Genomic DNA, 16,784 nt, shown 5'->3' with positions numbered 1-16,784 from the left:
CAGGACAGTACCCAAAACAGGGCAGTACCCAAAACAGGACAGTACCCAAAACAGGACAGTACCCAAAACAGGGCACTGATGGGAAAATGTCATTCAATGCAAAGAAGTACTTTTATGTATACAGTTTTCATGATACTTTGATGACAATTTAACTATAGGTGAGCTTGATTGGCTGCTGAATTATCATTATATCTTTTTCAAAAGTCTATTTTATCAAATATTTTATCAAAACTAATGCTAGTTTTGAGAAGAAATATGATCATAACCCTGTTTGACTCTAAAATATTTGAAATTTGTCTTCTTTTCTGCTGATATTGATCGTTTATCCTCAAATATTAGCCAAAATACTGAAGTGTTCCTTTCAGGGTACAGTTACGCCGGTTCAAGGGCCTACATTTTATTTATAGAACCACGTGCCCGAAATATCAACTTGTAATAGAAATGAAAAGTAGATAGTATCTATTTATGAAAAATGAACAAACCTTTTTGGAACTGATAGTATGTTATAAAGAACATTGATATTTATCTAAAATGTGGGTACAGTAACATTAATATAAATAGAGAATGTATGGTTAAAGTCTTGACCTTAAATTTTATTTAGAAGAGGGTAGTGGGACTGGGTTGGTGGGCTTGTCAAGCCCACACTGTCCCGTCCGACAATAACCCAAATCAGATGTATTTCGTATTTATGTACAAACATAACAATTTAGATAATAACAACAGTGTCGTGTTTACATTCTGTACCGATGATATTGAGGTGAATCAGAGTAATTTCTGGGATTACACACCTTTGTTGGCCGGAGCATTGTTGAATAAAAGGCAATCCTTACATTAAGCAGTATCAGTCTGGAACATTATCAATGGGACGCTGTAATTTCACTGAGCATGCTTGGAACATTATCAATGGGACGCTGTAATTTCACTGAGCATGCTTGGAACATTATCAATGGGACGCTGTAAAAATGCTTGGAAAATGACCACCATTGTATGTAGATGAGATTTTGGTTTGGAATTTCTACAGAGCCCTACAACTATAGACAGAACTAAACCCCTACTAAAACACTGTCAACTCTTCGTAAGGTTCGTCTCACATCAAACTATCTTATATCTAAACATGGCATTCATAAAATCTTTATATCACCACTCTTTATTGTAGATAAATAAAAAGAAAACTTGATTGAAGCAGTTTTCCTTGTACAGTTATGTACTGATCAGTTTCTATGCATTTAACAAATTTTCTCAATATTAATCTGTTTCACCTGGAAATCCTACTTTGTCTAATTTCCTTGCATAGTACACTGTATCAAATTTCCTCACCTGTACATTGTATTTCAGTTACTCACCTGTACACTGTATTTCAGTTACTCACCTGTACATTGTATTTCAGTTACTCACCTGTTCATTGTATTTCATTTCCTCAAATATACTTTGAATCTATTTTTACTCACATGTGCATTGTATTTAATTTCTTCAATTAAACTTCATATCTGTTTTAACCCACATGTACATTTTGTCTAATTTTAGCACATTTTTCGTCTGAAAATGTCAAACCCTGCAAATATAAATTTCCAAACCACTTCGTGTGATACTACTCCTTTCTTTGATTTCTACTTTATATTGAAGAGATTTTCATCACCAATTTTCCTATTTCGTGTTTTTGTAATCAACTTATGTTTGAAATAGACATTGGTCAGCAAGGTTTTATTTTTGTCTACATTCTACCCACTGACTACACCTTCCACCTGCTTCTCTTTTCCCTCTCATTAGATAGTACTTAAACCTGCTTACTATACAGTGGTGGATATGTTACTATAGCAACATTGATTTCCAGGTGTTATCCTGTTGTTTCTTGTCGTCATTACAACATGGGGATCTAGTTGTCGGAAGGGTCAATCCACAAGTGTTCTGATAATCCATCAAATAGACATGGTCCAGATGATATTGATTTCATAATAAAAAGAAATCCTTTTCTGACATAATATCATATTTTACTGGAGACACAATGTTAGGTAGAGGCTAAATGTGAGTAGAAACAGTTCAAACTTCATAGCTTAATCACAAAGCAGATTATCCTGTTTAGTTTTATCTATGTGCGATTATTGAAAGTACAAGGATAAGTACCAGGTATTTCAGTTTTAATAATCCTCACAGATTTCAGGAAAAATGAGAGGATATTTGTTATTTGTATGTAACCATCTGTTTGATTATGGATTGACAAGTCTGTTGCTAAGTTAAATGCCAAATTGATGTATACATATCTACGAATAGTTAAGGGGCTACCTGCTTCTGATTGGCTAACTATTATCCCTGCTATAACTGTTCTAACAAAGGTTCATTTTCATTCAAATGTATGCACATACAAAACAGCAAGTCTCCAGCTTTGTTCACAAACAGCAAGTCTCAAGCTTTGTTCACAAACAGCAAGTCTCAAGCTTTGTTCCAGCGCTAACATTGTCTGTGTGTAAATTTTGCAAAGTAAATTAGCCTGCTCAATTCTGAATGATTAATTGCTTTCAATTCATTTATTTACTGCTCTGAAAATGGTTTAATTATAACCAAGTTTAATAAAAACATAATTATTGTGATACATGCATATTCATTTACCCGTAAAATCTGATTGGTTAATTGCTGCCTGTGTGACACGATATAACATCTGATATTAGTTTGTCACGTTTTACTTAAACCAAGTAAACATTTTTTTACTTTGCAATTCATAGTTGATTCATCACAAGAATAAACGTTCTTGTGAACCATATCTATTGACCATTTTCTGACCTCTATAAGCCCTCCACTGTTGTCCTGGTAACCAACAATAAAAGGTTGTCCCGCAATCCAGTCACCACTAATCAGGTTGTCCCACAATCAGGTCACCACTAATCTGGTTGTCTCACTATCCAGTCACCACTAAGCTGGCTGTCCAACTACCCAGTCACCACTAATCTAGTTGTCCCGCAATCCAGTCACCACTAATCAGTTTGTCCCACTATCCAGTCACCACTAATCTGGTTGTCTCACTATCCAGTCACCACTAAGCTGGTTGTCCCACTACCCAGTCACCACTAATCTGTTAGTTCCACTACCCAGTCACCACTAATCAGGTTGTCCCACTATCCAGTCACCCCTAATCTGGTTGTCTCACTATCCCGTCACCACTAAGCTGGTTGTCCCCCTACCCCGTCACCACTTATCTAGTTTTCCCTCAATCCAGTCACCACTAATCAGTTTGTCCCTCTATCCAGTCACCACTAAGCCGGTTGTCCCACTACCCAGTCACCACTAATCAGTTTGTCCCTCTATCCAGTCACCACTAAGCTGGTTGTCCCACTACCCAGTCACCACTTATCTAGTTATCCCTCAATCCAGTCACCACTTATCAGTTTGTCCCACTATCCAGTCACCACTTATCTAGTTGTCCCCCAATCCAGTCACCACTTATCTGGTTGTCCCACTACCCAGTCACCACTTATCTAGTTATCCCCCAATCCAGTCACCACTAATCAGTTTGTCCCACTATCCAGTCACCACTAATCAGGTTGCCCCACTATCCAGTCACCACTAATCTAGTTGTCCCGCAATCCAGTCCCCACTAATCAGTTTGTCCCACTATCAAGTCACCACTAATCTGTTAGTCCCCCTACCCAGTCACCACTAATCTGTTTTTCCCACTATCCAGTCACCACTAATCAGGTTGCCCCACTATCCAGTCACCACTAATCAGTTTTTCCCACTATCCAGTCACCACTAATCAGTTTTTCCCACTATCCAGTCACCACTAATCAGGTTGTCCCACTATCCAGTCAACTACCCAGTCACCACTAATCTAGTTGTCCCGCAATCCAGTCCCCCCAAATTAGGTTGTCCCACTATCAGGGCATCACTAATCTGGCTGTCCCACTATCCAGTCACCACTAATCAGTTAATCCCACTACCCAGTCACCACTAATGTGGTTGTCCCACTATCCAGTCACCACTTATCTGGTTGTCCCGCTACCCAGTCACCACTTATCTAGTTGTCCCCCTATCCAGTCACCACTAATCAGTTTTTCCCACTATCCAGTCACCACTAATCTGGTAGTCCCACTACCCAGTCACCACTAATCTGTTAGTCCCACTACCCAGTCACCCCTTATCTAGTTGTCCCGCAATCCAGTCACCCCAAATTAGGTTGTCCCACTATCAGGTCATCACTAATCTGGCTGTCCCACTATTGAGTCACCACTAATCTGTTTGTCCCACTACCCAGTCACCACTAATCTGTTTGTCCCGCAATCCAGTCACAACTAATCAGTTTGTCTCACTATCCAGTCACCACTTATCTGTTTGTCCCACTATCCAGTTATCAATAATCTGGCTGTCCCACTACCCAGTCACCACTTATCAGGTTGTCCCACTACCCAGTCACCCCTTATCTAGTTGTCCCGCAATCCAGTCACCACTAATCTGTTTGTCCCACTACCCAGTCACCACTAATCTGTTTGTCCCACTATCCAGTCACCACTTATCTGGTTGTCCCACTATCCAGTCACCACTAATCAGGTTGTCCCACTATCCAGTCACCACTTATCTGGTTGTCCCAATATCAAGTCACCACTTATCTGGTTGTCCCACTACCCAGTCACCACTTATCAGGTTGTCCCACTACCCAGTCACCCCTTATCTAGTTGTCCCGCAATCCAGTCACCACTAATCTGTTTGTCCCACTATCAGGTCACCACTAATCTGTTTGTGCCACTATCAGGTCACCACTAATCTGTTTGTGCCACTATCCAGTCACCACTTATCTGGTTGTCCCACTACCCAGTCACCACTTATCTGGCTGTCCCACTACCCAGTCACCACTAATCTGTTTGTCCCACTATCCAGTCACCACTAATCTGGTTGTCCCACTACCCAGTCACCACTTATCTGGCTGTCCCACTACCCAGTCACCACTAATCTGTTTGTCCCACTATCCAGTCACCACTAATCTGTTTGTCCCACTATCCAGTCACCACTAATCTGGTTGTCCCACTACCCAGTCACCACTTATCTGGTTGTCCCACTATCAGGTCATCACTAATCTGGCTGTCCAACTACCCAGTCACCACTTATCAGTTTGTCCCACTATCCAGTCACCACTAATCTGTTTGTCCCACTACCCAGTCACCACTTATCTGGTTGTCCCACTATCCAGTCCCCACTAATCAGGTTGTCCCACTATCCAGTCACCACTAATCAGGTTGTCCCACGTTCCAGTCACCACTTATATGGTTGTCCCACTGCCCAGTCACCACTTATCTGGCTGTCCCAGTACCCAGTCACCACTTATCTGGTTGTTCCACTACCCAGTCACCGCTTATCTGGTTGTCCCACTCCCCAGTCACCACTTATCTGGTTGTTCCACTACCCAGTCACCGCTTATCTGGTTGTCCCACTCCCCAGTCACCACTTATCTGGTTGTTCCACTACCTGTTAGTCCCACTACCCAGTCACCACTAATCTGGTTGTCCCACTACCCAGTCACCACTTATCTGGCTGTCCCACTACCCAGTCACCACTTATCTGGTTGTTCCACTACCCAGTCACCACTTATCTGGTTGTCCCACTATCCAGTCACCACTAATCAGGTTGTCCCACTATCCAGTCACCACTTATCTGGTTGTCCCACTACCCAGTCACCACTTATCTGGCTGTCCCACTACCCAGTCACCACTTATCTGGTTGTTCCACTACCCAGTCACCACTTATCTGGTTGTCCCACTATCCAGTCACCACTAATCAGGTTGTCCCACTATCCAGTCACCACTTATCTGGTTGTCCCACTACCCAGTCACCACTTATCTGGTTGTCCCACTATCAGGTCACCACTAATCTGTTTGTGCCACTATCAGGTCACCACTAATCTGTTTGTGCCACTATCTAGTCACCACTTATCTGGTTGTCCCACTACCCAGTCACCACTAACCATGTTTACCCACTATCAAGCAGGTTGTCCCACTATCAAGCCCCCACTTACCATGTTTACCCACTATCAAGCCCCCCCCACCCCCACTAACCAGGTTTTCCCACTATCAAGCCCCCACTAACCAGGTTGTCCCACTATCAAGCCCCCACTAACCAGGTTGTCCCACTATCAAGCCCCCACTAACTTCATTGTCACACTATGTGCCCATTATACAATGGTTGATACATTTGTATGATGATAAGTTTTTGTTTCCTTTAGGTGGACCAACCTCGTGCATTGCTGAAGACCTACACCTCACAAAGCTCCTAGGAGGAGGATGTATGCTGCGACGTTGTTTTCATTTTATCATCCACCATGGAAAACCAGTGGACCAGTTGTATTGATGTGGGTGTATCCCAGTGTAGATTTGTTTAACTATGCAGTTTGGATTGTAGGCAGTATAATTCAGTTTTGAGATGATCCTTGTGTGATATTTCTGGAAACTTATAAACAACTTGTGACCTTTGAGAACACCCCTTTGTGTATGAGTGATATACAAACATTTTGTAGATGTGTGTCTTTTCTGTATGATAGGACACATCCCGTGGGACCATGAACATGAGTGACTCTACTTTATCTTTTTAGTTGAAATTATTAACTTATATATCATGCTTTGTTTAATTGTCATGTAAAATCCTGCATACACCTGTGGTTTTGATTTAATCAATGATACATACGCTGATACTGTTTTTTTTTATAAGATGACAATTTTGTCTTAAATATAGAATAATGGTATCAAGTTTCCTGTCTACATATCATAAAGCTTTGTGGCTTGATAAACTTCTGTTGAGTGGTCAGTTCAGTCAAAATGTTATTTTTTACATTATCAACATCAGTTAAGTGGGCATTTTTTAGTCAGAAATTTTCAGATTGATATACCTGAACACAGGTATTAGACTTACTGTTTTATACCTGAACACAGGTTTATGACAGTTTTCTGTCTAGGATTAGACAATAGGTTGTAATCATCACCTCTGTGTAAAAAGATAGGTCACCTTCATGTTAGTTCTAACACAACAATCAAGGATCATTTTATATTCTAGTCTATAACACAAAAAATATGTTCAAGCTAATATCAAGAGACATTAATAAGAAGATTATATTTCTGTTTTTCCTAAAGTGTTATGGTCCTGCCTCCAGTCTCATTGATGACAATAATGATAGGACTCGGGTACAATTTCTACAGGATGCCTACCAGAGGCAAGGCTTTCATACCTGTTTGACCTGATTGAGCTCAGTATGGGGACATTATCATGCATTGTATAGTTCAAATCAAATTCAAAGTTCAAGTTGTTTTTGAAATCAGCTCAATATTGGGATGTGTTCAATGAACCAGTTATGACAAGCTAACTAAACTATATGGTATGACCGTAAAACTATCGTCCATTTTGTTGTCCTCTTCACATATACCTGTGTGTATCAATTTTGTTTTACCTCGTGTGTATATAGGTTTTTACTTGATATATGTATATATAATCATCTGATTTTTTTACCCGGTATGTATAAATGTAACAGATATTTTTATGTTATTTTTGTCCAACCTTATAATTCTATTGATAACAATTTTCCATCTTCTTATACATCTATTTTTACACTATTGTTTAACTTCTGTTGTTGAGTTCTGCTCTGTTAATTATCTTGTGTTAACCTGGTATTTTTCCTACTTAAGATTCTTTTAAAGTTAAATTAAACAAATAAAACACACAAAATTTTATTTATATATTTTACCTTCTAGACTACATTTATGATGAACCATGTACTGATTTCAGTACTGACTTCAAGGTCATACACAGACCAGTGGTTTGGTATGGTGTACTGACTTTAAGGTCATACACAGGCTGGTAATTTGGTATAATGTACTGACTTCAAGGTCATACACAGACCAGTGATTTGGTATGGTGTACTGACTTCAAGGTCATACACAGACCAGTCATTTGCTATGGTGTACTGACTTCAAGGTCATACACAGACTGGTAATATGGTATGGTGTACTGACTTCAAGGTCACACACAGACTGGTAATATGCTATGATGTACTGACTTCAAGGTCATACACAGACTGGTAATATGATATGATGTACTGACTTCAAGGTCATACACAGACCGGTGTTTTGCTATGATGTACTGACGTCAAGGTCATACACAGACCGGTGATTTGCTATGATGTACTGACGTCAATTTCATACACAGTCTGGTGTTTTGCCATGATGTACTGACGTCAAGGTCATGCACAGACCGGTGTTTTGCTTTAATGTACTAACGTCAAGGTCATACACAGACCGGTGGTTTGCTATGGTGATTGCCTAGTAATGATACAGGTGTTTTATGTATTGTCTTGTTAAAGTAATTCACTGATGCTGGAAAGTGTCATGTACTGATAATCTGACATATGTGTCACCATTAGTAATATTGATTACCTTTATAAGAACATATGTGCAGTTTGATTATTAACACTATGTGAAGTCATTATTTGTGTTTTGTTTTATTAACAATCTGTTAAGTTATTATTTGTGTTTTGTATAACTTTTCCAAAGAATCTGACATACCCAGTATTTAAAATCTACACCTCAGATATCTATTTTGTTTATTAAGTTTTGATACTAAAAAAAATTTTGGGATGTATATATATGTGAATCTCATACTGATTCAGTTTTTTTAATGTATTGAAGGTGAAAGTCATGTTAAAGGTTATAAAGAGATTTACTGACTATACATAGTTTACACTGTGGCACCAATCCTTTTGTTCAGCCCAATGAGGATCATGTTAGGAAGAATTGTTCTGCACTGTCAGATTTAGGAATAAGTCTGGGCACTTGTTCAAATTGTGATCAAACCCATTCATATGGCATCTTTTCAATAATATTGAAATTACAAAATAAAATCACATATCATCAATAGACACAAAAAAATAAAAAATATTTCTCGATACAACGCTGATGGCCATTATTATGTGGAGAACGAGATTGGTGGGTTTATCACAGGAACACTAGGATGAAAGTTGAACTGCTTCAGTATCTATATGTACTTATGTATTGCCAGTATAACCAAGATTTGTGTACAGTGAGTATTATATGTATTTATTTCAATAAGCTATCAATCAACAGTGATGTGATGAAGATTTGTATTCCTGAGTTACACTTCCACATAGTTTTCCTTGTTCTTGTTGGAATGCACAGCTTTAATAAAAAAAAAAAAAATACGTTATTGTATAACAAAACAGTACAGTCAATTACAACATTTATATGTGGTATTACTAAAAGTTGGCTTCAATACAAAATGGTCATTTAATGTAACAGAATATATTTTAGATTTAGGAAATTGAACTAATGATTATTGATTTGTAAAACTGTCTATAGGTCTCAATTAATTATTAACCCTACTGCTTTTAACAACTGATTGATATACTTTTATAATTAAAAATGTAAATTATGTTGACAATTAATGAATGAGTTGTGAGATTTATCAGGAATGTTATTTTTTTGTTAATACACCTTTATTTAAACCATGGATTCATTGGAAATTTACAATTTGTGCCCATGCACAACATTTTGTTATATGTTTTGAAGTTTGTCTTTAGGTCTGAGATGTGATGAAGTGTGTGTAAATGTATATACAGTAGTGTGTAATACTGGTGTTAAATCTACCCTACTTTACCCGTGTTATTCTCAATGGGTATTAAGCCTCCCTTTTCTGTGTACCGTATTACTTATAATTTGGGAGGTTTCATTTTACTTTACATGTAGTCTGAACAAATCTGCAAATTGTAAAACATCACAAATTCATTGTCATTCAGAACTGTTGATTGTTAAGTGTGGCAAGAAATTTAGAGTTTCTGAATTGCTTCCAGAAACAAAAATAACAGACTGGTGATTTGATATGATGTACTGACTTCAAGGTCATACACAGACTGGTGATTTGATATGTGTACTGACTAGGGGGCTAGCTACCAGGGGTTAACTCCTTCCTAGGGGCTAGCTACCAGGGGTTTACTCCTTCCTAGGGGCTAGCTACCAGGGGTTAACTCCTTCCTAGGGGGCTAGCTACCAGGGGTAAACTCCTTCCTAGGGGCTAGCTACCAAGGGTTAACTCCTTCCTAGGGGCTAGCTACCAGGGGTTAACAGAGTTAAAGTAGGGTATAGTTAATCATGTAATCGGGTGATTTGTTCTCTAAAGCCTGTGTTCTGTTATATCTTCTTTCTATGTACAAAGGTGTACAGTACAATGTTACAGTACTCTTAGCATGTACTGCAAATCGTACAGTTCGTGTCACAGAGGTTTGCTATTTTTACCTCATTAGTAATTAATATGTGAATATAATTGAATGAATCTGTTTAGAAAAGTACTTTAAGTACTTAAGAATATATTTTTTTTGACATCTCTTCTTATTCTGATAAAACAATCATAATTGTTTATTATGGGTCATAGGATAATGCATTAATTATATATGATTTTTTTTATCTTTACTATTATCTTAAAAATTAAACTTCAAGAACAGTAATTGATTTATCTGGATATAGAAAAAAAATGGAATTTATAGAAAATATTTGAAGATTCAGTTAATGATTCCAAAGTAAATCTTTATCAGCTATAATTAACGGTTCTGTCAGTAAAGAAGCATTTGACAACAACTTTGAAAGTAAACAAACTTTGTTGATACAGAGGGATATAGGTACACTTAGAGTTAGTCCTAAAATGAGGGATTGTATTTCATTTGTAATTGTAAATGGAAAAGAATAAAATATTGCAATGATATTCACTTGTCTCATGTCTTTTATGAATTTCGCAAATTAATATGATTTAGGGATGATTGACATCATTATCTCCACTTCATATTTCAACAACAAAAATAAATACTGTAGGACTCAGGTGACTGTTAAGGCCCATGGGCCTCTTGTTTAACTCACCTGCCCTAAGGGCGTCCTTAACACTCAAATGAGTTCTTATGGCATAATCAGATGGCAAAGGAATGAACAGGTGAGCAAACCGAAAATAGCACTACTGGGTAGGAACCATCATTTCTAGTAAGGTTCAGCTTAATCACTTTCTGTAGATTCTGAACTAAATAGAGTAGCAATATTGTACTTATCTTGTCCACCTACCCTAGGTAGTTTCAGCATAATCTGCTGTTGGCTTTGAATTCAATTTCAAAATATATACAAGGGAGCTAAAATGGCCAGTAAACTGATGTTTCAAATCAGCTTCGAAATAACAATTTTGTCAGGCTCATACACTTGATTATTTCCAATAAACAGCAAATCAGTTTAAAATCAAAGGGCCATCTGAGCTTATGCTGCACTGCGGAGTCCGTCGTCTGTTTGTCGTCAGTCGTCCTTCGTCCATCCCTCGACTTTTTCTTTTGAACGACTTCTTCTGAAGAACTGGAGGACCTAGGGTCATGACATTTGGCCAGTAGGTACCCGGGATAGAGTGCTATAAAGTTTCCTCGTTAAAATGACCTTGACCTACTTTCAATGTCACAGGGCTCAAATATGTTAAATACTTCAAACAAAAATATCCTAAGAATTATTTGGACTAGAGTCATGATAGTTGAATATGTTATGTAGACCAGCAGTGCAAATCTTTTTCTACAGTAATGAGGTCAAAGGTCAACTTTAAGTGCTAGCCGGAATCAAAGGTCACCGTGGGTTAAAAGCTTTAAAATTACAATTTCAAATTTCAAACAACAATATCTTAAGCGTTTAAGAGATGTTATAATGTCTTGTGTTTTAGTTACCAAATTTGAAGTAATTATTTTACTGTAGTGCCATTTAGGGGCAATCCGAACACCGCATAATAAACAATGTACAATGAAGTTATTTCTAGGTGTTGGAAGAAATTCTTCCAATCTAGGTAAAAAAACGGCTATATGGGTTGGATGTCTTGTGTATCCAAACAACGAATTGAAGTTTTGAGGGTGTGTTGTAAGCTAAAAAATTAGCAAGTAAGTTTGGTATCACCAATATTATTAATGGCGCTCTAAATTCAACTAAATCTGTTATGTCAAAAACCAAATGAAGATGAAGAGACGTGGTTCTCCATTCTTTGGTGTGATACATGTAACATTAACGGCAATAAATTACGAACATACCGTTTATTCAAAAGAGATTTACAACCGGAACATTACGTCACCACTTTAGTTTAAATATATTTTATTCACAACAAATTGACAAAGGGATTAGTCGGTAAGTTTTTCCAACTTATCAATTGACTTCTCCCGTAATACAGACAAATATAATAATACACAATTGTCACATGATGGTAAGAAAATAAATATGTTATTAATGAATTGGATTCATAGAGAGAGAGAGAGAGAGAGAGAGAGAGANGACTGGGGTTGGAGGTTGGATAGAGAGGAGTGGGGTTGGTAGTTAGTCAAATCTACCCGATCCTCCCAGGAAATGCTGTGCAGCCTTGGCTAGTTTCATATTATCATTTGGTGAGATGTTGGGGTCACCTTTACAAAGAATATCTACGTTTATGTCGCCTTCGTACCATTCTAATTCGGTAATGAGTGTTCTTGGTAAATTAGAATCCAAAGGACAAATAATGAAAAAATGATAACAATCTTCATAGTGATGCCCACACCCGCAATCAGCTGAACCGACTAGATTTGCTCTGAAAAGATCATAATTTAATGAGCTAGCTCGATTTCTAAGACGACAAAGGAGTATATTTAATTTTCTCTGTCCATAGTTTACGAAATGCTTGCTAAACAAATTATTTACTATCATAGACTTTATTACTTTAGACTTGAAAGAATTTAGTGAGGGTGAGTTTCTTACAGTGTTGTTCAAGTTGTTCCTGAATTTTAATGTGGAAGGAAAGAAAGAATGTTTTGATAGTTGTAAACGGATGTGCTATTCCCGCTGTAAATGTGCATTTCGCAAATTATACGGAGCTATATTTCCAATATACATTGGTAATAAGTCAGTAAGAAATTTAGGTGCCATGTTATTTACTATAGAATAAAACAAGGAAAGTTTCCGAGCATCTCTTCGTTTCGAAAGGGGTAACCATCCGGTTTCTTGATACAAGAAATCTTTTTTAGTGAATGTGGGCAGCCCTGTGACTATTCTTGCAGCTTCTAGATGGATTTTTTCTAGTAACATGGCATTTGTTTCACCGCAGTTGTCCCATACTTCACATGCATATTCCAGTAGTGGTCGAACATAAGTAAGATATAGTTTTTCTAATTTATTTCTTTTTTATAGTAAGTTTTAGTTTACGAAGGGTTGCTATGTATTTGGTTACTTTACTGACAATATATTCAACATGAACATTCCATTTACAGTCGTTAGTAAGAACAACACCTAAGTGCTTATGTTGGTTAGTTATTCGAATGGGGGTGTTATTAAATGTGAATGCAGGGATGAATGGAAGTTTCCGATTTGAGATGACTAGGGCCTCAGTTTTGGTAGGGTTAAAAGACATCAGCCATTCTTTGGACCAAACTTCAAGTTTTCTCAGATCAGATTTTGCATTGGATGAAATTTTGTTTAAGTCTTGGGACGAATAAGAAAGAGCGGTATCATCAGCAAAAAGTCTACAGAGAGAGGAAAGATCACAGGAAATATCATTTATGTATATAAGGAAGAAAAGAGGACCAAGAACAGAACCTTGAGGAACACCAGCTTTTATGGCCTTAAAGGAAGAAAGAGAATCATTGATAAAAACCGCCTGTTGTCTGTTTGAAAGATAACTAGTTATCCACAGAAGAAGAGGGCCAGAAATGCCATAATTATTCAATTTATGATTAGACCTCTGTGCCAGACGCGGTCAAAAGCTTTTGAAAAATCACAAAATATTAATAGAGAATGTTCTTAATTGTCTAAAGAGGTAACTATTGAATGATATAGCTCAATAAGTTGATGTGGTAATACTAGCATCATTCGCTTTATAGATAGGCATGACATGAGCGATTTTCCAGTTATCAGGATATGAACAAGAAGACCGAGAATAATTAAAAATAATGGATAGCGGTACAGAAATCTCGCTAGATAATAATTTGAGCATGTTATGGCTAATACCGTCAGGACCTGATGCCTTATTTACATCTAGAATTTTTATATTATCTTCAACTTCACTGGGAATTATATTTATTTCTGATAAGATGGAGTCAGTCCTCCTCTCAAAAAAAGGCAATTCTTTATTTGTATCAATTTCTGATAACGAACACACCGAACTAAAGTAGTTATTTAAGAGTTCACATTTTCTATCGTGGTCATAAATTATTTCATTTGTAGTACCGTCTAATAACGGGGATATTTCGGTGTTTTGTTTAGCTTTAAGAATATTTCGGAGAAGTTTCCAATAAATCTTAGGATTGTTGTTACTTTTATCAATTACTGTATTTATGCTATCAAAAATATTTCTTTAGCTCTCTTAATCCTATTATTTACTTTATTTCTCATGTATTTGTACTTGTTTTTGTTGCTCACTGTTATTGTTAAACATATATATTTCTTTAGCTCTCTTAATCCTATTATTTACTTTATTTCTCATGTATTTGTACTTGTTTTTGTTGCTCACTGTTATTGTTAAACATATATATTTCTTTAGCTCTCTTAATCCTATTATTTACTTTATTTCTCATGTATTTGTACTTGTTTTTGTTGCTCACTGTTATTGTTAAACATATATATTTCTTTAGCTCTCTTAATCCTATTATTTACTTTATTTCTCATGTATTTGTACTTGTTTTTGTTGCTCACTGTTATTGTTAAACATATATATTTCTTTAGCTCTCTTAATCCTATTATTTACTTTATTTCTCATGTATTTGTACTTGTTTTTGTTGCTCACTGTTATTGTTAAACATATATATTTCTTTAGCTCTCTTAATCCTATTATTTACTTTATTTCTCATGTATTTGTACTTGTTTTTGTTGCTCACTGTTATTGTTAAACATTATTTTTTTAAGTCCATCTCTTTTCCTAATATTACGTCTTAACAATCCATTCATCCACGGTTTATCACTATCGCGTACTAATATTACTTTTGATAGTATACATTTGACAACGGCATCAACAAATTTCCCGGTAAAGAAATTGCACATTTCATTAACATTTAATAAGTTGGCAAGATTGGCTAACCAAGGGATACTATTTATCGTGTCTTTAAGTTTGTTGACATCAGCTTGGTCGTATAACCACATCTTTCTTTTAAAACAATGTTTAATTTTAGCATGAATATTCACAATTGCAGAAACAGCATCATGATCGCTAATAGTTCGCTCAATTTCAATAACATCAGAAAAACACACATTAACAGTATCACTAACAATAATAGGGTCAACAAGTATTGAGGAGGTATCGGTTTGTCTAGTTGGTTCAGTTATTATATTGGTCAAATTATAGTTAGACATAATATTAGATAGATCGCCTCCAACAGTTTTTAGAAAATCAACATTTAAATCTCCTGTGATTATTATATTGCTCGTTTCTTCAAATGCAATATCAAGCGAGTGTCTCAGATGCTGCCATAAACTATCATTATTATAAAAGGGGGGTTTATATAGGTTACAAATTAGATATAATGTATTTTGAAATTTAATTTGGGACTAAGGACACTGGGAGCCGAGCTATTATTAGAATTGGACCCCGGGTTAGGGTGGATATCACCAGCTATCAGTAAGATAATTAAGGCTGAATTGAATGGATTGCGGATGTAGTGGGACAACTGCATTAGCAACAAATAGGTCCGATGGAGATTAATGTTTTAAACCTTTTGAAGTACTTGTTTTCAAATACAAGGGTGACTGGTAAACATGCTAACTTACAATAGAAACATCCCATGGCAACCCTCCATGCGCATAAGTCATAACCCGTCATGGAGGGTCAAAATTAAAAATCACTAAAAATTGATGGAGGTCTGCCAACGGTGACTGGGATGAACAAGCATATCCTAGGGAGGAGGGGGTAATGGAGTCAAGAAGAGGAAAGAAATAGATTAAGGAAGAAGAATAAGACACACGAAGAAAAAACAGGAAAAGAACACAAGGATCGAAAAGGCATAGAACAAAAACTATATACATTGATATGAAGCCAACAATTGGCATCAGCGATGATCGACTTTATAACTGTGTCGACCATGGTGGGTGACAATACATTGACAGGAAAAATGGCATAATCATGATAATTTGAGAGGAAAAAATATAATTAAATATATATATATATATATCCGTGTGTGTAATTAACATAAAAAATGAAATCGTCTCAGAGATTTACAGTTAGCACACATTGAAATTTAACAAGTAATACTATAATGTTTCATGGTATTGCGGGTCACGAGAGGGGACAGATCTAGCACAGACGACGCCAGTTGTACTCAACATGTCAAATGTCTGTGACATCCCGTCCCGTAAATCTTCCTCCTGGTCATCCATTTTTTCCTTGAAATACATTCCACTGCGCCGTCTATGCTGAAAAAGGCCGCCCATGTGAACTTTTTTTTAAAATATGCAACGTATCGTATTATGTATATAGCACACGGATTCATGCAACATAAACACAATCTCTATAAATTACAGTGATTCAGAAAACTCTCAAATTATATTTAAATATTTACACATATATACAGGCCTACATAACTACACATATGTGTCCGCATTCAACATTACATATTTACACGCCTTAATATCTATATACATATAGCCACCATGCATACACTGCATACTCTCCAATACATCAACATATCACATATATGTGTCCGCGTTTGAAACATGTGGTTTATCAAAAGAGAAAGACGACAGCGATACAGAACAGCAAATCATCCCAACATATCCTGGCAAAACACTAATATA

The 16,784-nt window shown here is 36.7% G+C and overlaps 1 protein-coding gene across 8 annotated transcripts in view; it reads left to right on the top strand.

Annotated features, from left to right (window-relative positions):
- LOC110451509 (glutamine--fructose-6-phosphate aminotransferase [isomerizing] 2-like) overlaps nt 1-10,734 on the top strand; it is a 128,314-nt gene extending 117,580 nt beyond the window's left edge. For all 8 annotated transcript variants that reach the window (XM_021499567.1, XM_021499571.1, XM_021499568.1 and 5 more), the window contains one exon: nt 6,203-10,734. Coding sequence is in view for 6 of the 8 variants with exons in the window: in XM_021499571.1 (XP_021355246.1) it covers nt 6,203-6,253 (51 nt within the window). In the remaining 2 variants the exon portion in view is untranslated. The remainder of the gene's footprint in view (nt 1-6,202) is intronic.
- The last annotated feature ends 6,050 nt before the right edge of the window (nt 10,735-16,784 follow it).

This window comes from Mizuhopecten yessoensis, unplaced genomic scaffold, assembly GCF_002113885.1.
Source record: "Mizuhopecten yessoensis strain PY_sf001 unplaced genomic scaffold, ASM211388v2 scaffold6113, whole genome shotgun sequence".
NCBI classification, from domain to species: Eukaryota; Metazoa; Mollusca; class Bivalvia; order Pectinida; family Pectinidae; genus Mizuhopecten; species Mizuhopecten yessoensis.
Note: the sequence above shows the minus strand (reverse complement) of the source record. Positions and strands in the feature narration are given on the sequence as shown.